Source organism: Danio aesculapii, chromosome 7 (assembly GCF_903798145.1).
Source record: "Danio aesculapii chromosome 7, fDanAes4.1, whole genome shotgun sequence".
NCBI classification, from domain to species: Eukaryota; Metazoa; Chordata; class Actinopteri; order Cypriniformes; family Danionidae; genus Danio; species Danio aesculapii.
Genome location: NC_079441.1, coordinates 72,713,038 through 72,720,537, shown reverse-complemented (window position 1 = coordinate 72,720,537; position 7,500 = coordinate 72,713,038). Strand labels below are relative to the sequence as shown.

General features: G+C 36.8%; 1 protein-coding gene across 1 annotated transcript in view; it reads right to left on the bottom strand.

Moving 5' to 3' along the window:
• Positions 1–7,500, bottom strand: part of LOC130232525 (adhesion G protein-coupled receptor L3-like) — a 242,469-nt gene that overhangs the window by 19,285 nt on the left and 215,684 nt on the right. The window contains 2 exon segments of the mRNA XM_056462477.1: positions 4,163–4,288; positions 4,513–4,681. Coding sequence (XP_056318452.1) covers positions 4,163–4,288; positions 4,513–4,681 — 295 coding nt within the window.

Genomic DNA, 7,500 nt, shown 5'->3' with positions numbered 1-7,500 from the left:
CTGATTTCTGTGAGAATCTTGGCTCCGTGCTTGGTTCCAGTAGGTCTTCTGCAGTATTTGTGATGATTGGGATGCAGATCAATAGATGATTCATAAGAAAAATCAACCTTCTGACACTTTTACAGATGATCAACTAGAAGTCAAGTTATTATTTGCTGCTCTTACAACTGAGATCGACGACAAGACTTTTGTCAGGTAGTGTACATGTAAACACACAAACAAACACACACAGAAAAGGATTCTGAGATCAGAAATATAACATATATTATAAAATTATTAAAATATTTTCCATGACAAAAAAAAAATAATAATAATAAAATAAATGAATAAATAAACGAATGAATAAATAAATGAATGAATAAATGAATGAATGAATAAATGAATGAATGAATAAATGAATGAATGAATAAATGAATGAATGAATAAATAAATAAATGAATGAATAAATAAATAAATAAATAAATAAATAAATAAATGAATAAATAAATGAATGAATGAATAAATGAATAAATGAATGAATGAATGAATAAATGAATAAATGAATAAATAAATGAATGAATAAATGAATGAATGAATGAATAAATGAATAAATGAATAAATAAATGAATGAATAAATGAATGAATGAATGAATAAATAAATGAATAAATGAGTAAATAAATAAATGAATAAATAAATAAATAAATGAATAAATAAATAAATAAATGAATAAATAAATGAGTAAATGAGTAAATAAATAAATGAATAAATAAATAAATAAATGAATAAATAAATAAATAAATAAATAAATAAATGAATAAATAAATGAGTAAATAAATAAATGAATAAATAAATAAATGAATGAATAAAGAAATAAATAAATCAGTAAATGAATAAATGAGTAAATAAATAAATAAATGATTAAATAAATAAATGAATAAATAAATAAATAACTGAATAAATGAGTAAATAAATGAATAAATAAATAAATAATTAAATGAATAAATAAATGAATAAATAAATAAATAAATAAATAAATGAATAAATAAATAAATGAGTAAATAAATAAATAAATAAATAAATAAATGAATAAATAAATGAATAAATGAATAAATGAGTAAATAAATAAATGAATAAATTAATAAATAAATAAATAAATAAATAAATAAATAAATAAATAAATAAATAAATGAATAAATAAATAAATGAATAAATAAATAAATAAATAAATAAATGAATAAATAAATAAATGAGTAAATAAATAAATAAATAAATAAATGAATAAATAAATAAATGAGTAAATAAATAAATAAATAAATAAATGAATAAATAAATGAATAAATGAATGAATAAATGAATAAATGAGTAAATAAATAAATGAATAAATTAATAAATAAATAAATAAATAAATAAATAAATAAATGAATGAATAAATGAATAAATGAATGAATGAATGAATGAATGAATGTATAAAATAAATAAAAAAATGAATAAATAAATGAATAAATAAATAAATAAATGAATAAATGAATGAACTAATAAATAAATTAATTAATTAATTAATTAATTAATTAATTAATTAATTAATTAATTAATTAATTAATTAATTAATTAATTAATTAATTAATTAATTAATTAATTGATTAATTAATTAATTAATTAATTAATTAATAAATTAATTAATTAATTAATTAATTAATTAATTAATTAATTAATTAATTAATTAATTAATTAATTAATTAATTAATTAATTAATTAATTAATTAATTAATTAATTAATTAATTAATTAATAAATAATTTTGAAAGGAAAAAATATATATTATACATAGGTCAAAAAAAGTGTGAAATAATATTCTATTATCATATTATCATATGAATATATGATCAAAATATATGATCAATTAGCCATGGCAGCAAATGTTTTTGGGTCATTGTAACTTATTAATTGAAGTTAATCATGTTCTAACTTAATTTTATAAGTTACACAAGCTGTTTTAAGTCAGTTTAACATAATATAGGTTCAATTGACTTATAAGGTTAATTTTGTTCAACTTAAAAATGTAAGGCAAGCAGGATTTTTTTACAGTGTACAAGAATAAGTGATGGTAGTCAATTGTATTATATTTAAAGCAATGAAAACATACTGACAAAACTAATGTTCAGAATGTAAAATTTAACTCACATTCTGGAGGGAAATGGGCAAAAATATGTTCAACTACTCTATTTAATGTGAAAGAGCTGCATAAACACGAGCTAGTTATTAAATAAACCTTTTTAAAGTCGTTTTCTGTGTCATAAAGACACAAACAGCAGACGAAAACATCTGCTTTCTCGTCTTCTGTTCAGATCACGCATGAAATAATAATCAGAGGATCGAGCAAACGCGTATGGAGAGCAGCAGAGGATGATGGGAGGCAGGCTTTATCGCTGACTGAGCCAGAATACACTGCTCAAATGCTCAGTATTTGATCAGAAAGTGTGATGTAACAGCACAGCAGGCACCTTTTACAGCAGGTGAAGAGGAGGCTTGGGTATTGCTAGAACGCTATTGACTACAATTTCGATTCAGCCTACTGATTTTGAATAACAGTATGTGAATATAAGCAGCTTCTAATGGAAATGTTTATTAATTGTGTTGTTTTATAATCAGACTTGATAAAAACAGTCAGAATGATTGACATTGTCCCTTTGTATGATGTCATCAGAGGGGGAAAGCTCCGCCCACTAGTGACCATCTCCCTCTTTAGTTTTAAAATGCACACGTTTTGCTACGGTTACGCCTTCCGTCCACACTACCCTAGAGTTTACGAGCATGTCAGAGTGTGGATGGTGGGAAACGGAGACATCTGAGGCATGCAGACATTCGCCAATCTGATTGGGGCTCTTCCCTCAATATTAAGGGTATGAAAAGTGAATTGTTTGTTTTGAAACTTTCGAATCGGAAGTCGTCCAATAATAAACCCGAAACACAATGAGTCATTCAGCTCAGGTGATGCAGACCGCTGTTATCCCTGTACACTGCAGTACACGCTAGTCATCTTCATAATAATAGACAAATAACCATGTGTATCACTCACAATGCAGACTGGAAAACCCACAGCACTGATCTTACTGGTGACAACATGTTTAGAAGTGTGTGTGTGTGTGTGTGTGTGTGTGAAATGTGGCCAGTGCTGATATTTACTTGCTCATACTGTAACTGTGAGGAGTTTGTCATACAAGGCGGATGATGAACCTTACGATGAGAGAAGAAGAAGAAGAGAAGAAAACAGACAGACAGAGAGTGAGAGAGGATACACACACGTGGACACACACAATACACTTCTGTACTTGTGACTACAACTTGTGTGTGTGTGTGTGTGTGTGTGTGCGTGTGTGTGTGTGTGTGTTTGTAAAAAAGAGTGTGTTTGTGCATATGAGAGAGAGTGTGTTTGTGTGTGTGTGTGTGTGTGTGTGTGTGTCTGTGTGTGTTTAAGTGAGGGAAAGAAAGAGACTGTGAGTGTGTGTGTTTGTAAAAGAGAGTGTATGTGTGTGTGCATATGAGAGAGTGTGTGTGTAAGAGAGAGGAAGAGACTGTGTGAGTGTGTGTTTGTAAAAGAGAGAGTGAATGCATGTCTGTTATTGAGTGTGTGTGTCTGTGTGTGTGTGTGTGTTTAAGTGAGGGAAAGAAAGAGACTGTGAGTGTGTGTGTTTGTAAAAGAGAGTGTATGTGCGTGCGCATATGAGAGAGTGTGTGTGTGTGTGTGTGTAAGAGAAAGAGACTGTGAGTGTGTATGTGTGTCTGTTATTGAGTGTGTGTGTGTGTGTGTGTGTGTGTGTGTGTGTGTGTGTTTAAGAGAGAGTAAACAAGAGACTGTAAAGTGTGTGTGTGTGTGTGTGTGGGTGTGTGTGTGTGTTTTTGTTTGTGTGTGTGTGTGTGTGTGTGTGTGTCTAATTGTGTAAGAGAGACTGTGTGTCAGTGTGTAAAATAGACTGAGAGTGTGTTAATAAGAGAGAGAATGTGTGTGTATGTGTGAGATTTACTGTCTGTGCGAGTGTTATGTAAGCGTGTGTGTGTTTGTGTGCATGAGTATGTGTGTGTAAATGTTTTGTGTGTGTGATTGTGTGTGTATCAGTGTTTGTGTGAGTGTGCGTGGGCGTGTGTGTGTGTGTGTGTATGTATGTGTAAATGTGTGTGTGTGTACCTGTGATGCAGATGAGTATCGTCCCGGTCCGCGTGATGATGAGCTCTTCACTGAGCCCATGGATGACTCCACACTCTTACCGCTGTAGCAGTGTGTGCGCAGACATTTGCCGTACTCTTTACGCACCTGAAACACACACACCCACACTGCATCTGTTACACACTGACACAGCTGGATTCATCACGACCGTCAGCAGAGCCACACACACACCTGTTCATAAATGAAGCTGCCATTGAAAATCAGTTGAGTGAAGTTAGTGTAACTGTGTGTGTGTGTGTGTGTGTGTGTGTGTGTGTGTGTGTGTGTGTGTGTGTGTGTGTGTGTGTGTGTGTGTGTGCGTGCGTTCCTACCTTCTTCTGCAGGACGCAGTGGAATATGAAGATGAACATGCCCTGCAGAGAGTTGAAGATGGTGAAGAGATACGCCATGATGACGGTGCTCTCGTTCACGTACATCAGACCGAACGCCCAGGTCAGACCCAGCAGACACAGCAGAGCGATCGCACCGATCACCCATGACCTGCACACACACACACACACACACACACACCAGAGAGAAAGAGAGTCAGAGTCATTATTCCAATGATCCTCCTCAATCAGCTGCTGCATCTCCATCCGTTTCTCCACATCGATGAAAGATGACTGCAGGTACAGTCGGCTCAAACATCTCCACTCTTTATCTTCCCCTTCATGCCTTTCTATGCATCTTTCAAAGCTAAATAAGGTGTAAAATAGTATATTAGTATAGTATGCTGCTGTTTTCTCTGGGAACGTGAACAGCTTCAAGCCTAGTTCACACTACATGACTTTAAACATCGGCGGATCTCTGTGCTGGTCACACTACATGACTTTAAACATCGGCGGATCGCTGTGCTGTTCACACTACATCACTTTAAACATCGGCGGATCGCTGTGCTGTTCACACTACATGACTCTAAACATCGGCGGATCGCTGTGCTGTTCACACTACATGACTCTAAACATCGGTGGATCGCTGTGCTGTTCACACTACATGACTCTAAACATCGGTGGATCTCTGTGCTGTTCACACTACATGACTCTAAACATCGGCGGATCGCTGTGCTGTTCACACTACATGACTCTAAACATCGGCGGATTGCTGTGCTGTTCACACTACATGACTTTAAACATCGGTGGATCCCTGTGCTGTTCACACTACATGACTTTAAACATCGGGGCATCGCTGTGCTGTTCACACTACATGACTTTAAACATCGGTGGATCCCTGTGCTGTTCACACTACATGACTTTAAACATCGGGGCATCGCTGTGCTGTTCACACTACATGACTCTAAACATCGGCGGATTGCTGTGCTGTTCACACTACATGACTTTAAACATCGGTGGATCCCTGTGCTGTTCACACTACATGACTTTAAACATCGGGGCATCGCTGTGCTGTTCACACTACATGATTCTAAACATCGGCGGATCGCTGTGCTGTTCACACTACATGACTCTAAACATCGGCGGATCGCTGTGCTGTTCACACTACATGACTCTAAACATCGGCGGATCTCTGTGCTGTTCACACTACATGACTTTAAACATCGGTGGATCCCTGTGCTGTTCACACTACATGATTCTAAACATCGGCGGATCGCTGTGCTGTTCACACTACATGATTCTAAACATCGGCGGATCGCTGTGCTGTTCACACTACATGACTCTAAACATCGGCGGATCGCTGTGCTGTTCACACTACATGACTCTAAACATCGGCGGATCGCTGTGCTGTTCACACTACATGACTCTAAACATCGGCGGATCGCTGTGCTGTTCACACTACATGACTTTAAACATCGGCGGATCGCTGTGCTGTTCACACTACATGACTCTAAACATCGGCGGATCGCTGTGCTGTTCACACTACATGACTTTAAACATCGGCGGATCGCTGTGCTGTTCACACTACATGACTCTAAACATCGGCGGATCGCTGTGCTGTTCACACTACATGACTCTAAACATCGGCGGATCACTGTGCTGTTCACACTACATGACTCTAAACATCGGCGGATCGCTGTGCTGTTCACACTACATGACTTTAAACATCGGCGGATCGCTGTGCAGTTCACACTACATGACTTTAAACATCGGCGGATCGCTGTGCTGTTCACACTACATGACTCTAAACATCGGCGGATCCCTGTGCTGTTCACACTACATGACTTTAAACATCGGCGGATCGCTGTGCAGTTCACACTACATGACTTTAAACATCGGCGGATCGCTGTGCTGTTCACACTACATGACTCTAAACATCGGCGGATCGCTGTGCTGTTCACACTACATGACTTTAAACATCGGTGGATCGCTGTGCTGTTCACACTACATGACTTTAAACATCGGCGGATCGCTGTGCTGTTCACACTACATGACTTTAAACATCGGCGGATCGCTGTGCTGTTCACACTACATGACTTTAAACATCGGCGGATCGCTGTGCTGTTCACACTACATGACTCTAAACATCGGCGGATCGCTGTGCTGTTCACACTACATGACTCTAAACATCGGCGGATCGCTGTGCTGTTCACACTACATGACTCTAAACATCGGCGGATCCCTGTGCTGTTCACACTACATGACTTTAAACATCGGCGGATCGCTGTGCAGTTCACACTACATGACTTTAAACATCGGCGGATCGCTGTGCTGTTCACACTACATGACTCTAAACATCGGCGGATCGCTGTGCTGTTCACACTACATGACTTTAAACATCGGTGGATCGCTGTGCTGTTCACACTACATGACTTTAAACATCGGCGGATCGCTGTGCTGTTCACACTACATGACTTTAAACATCGGCGGATCGCTGTGCTGTTCACACTACATGACTTTAAACATCGGCGGATCGCTGTGCTGTTCACACTACATGACTCTAAACATCGGCGGATCGCTGTGCTGTTCACACTACATGACTCTAAACATCGGCGGATCGCTGTGCTGTTCACACTACATGACTCTAAACATCGGCGGATCGCTGTGCTGTTCACACTACATGACTGGATTTCGTGTCTTTTAATCGCTGTGGTGTTCACACGACGCGACACTACCTAAATGATCCACAAGAGGGAGGTGACACACTACAAGATCTGACAACGACAGCTCAGTCCAGCTACCAAACCACAGCCAATCAAATGTTGAGGGAGGAGTCGTCAGAAAAAGCTGAACGCTATTGGCTGCTTGTGTGCTGATGACATCACTGACAGCTTTCAAGGGAGCGTTTAAAAACATCAGCTGATGCGTCAGCGGATCAATCGCTCATCTGCAAGGCTCGAGTGGAGAGATACACAGAGAGTTTTTAATTTT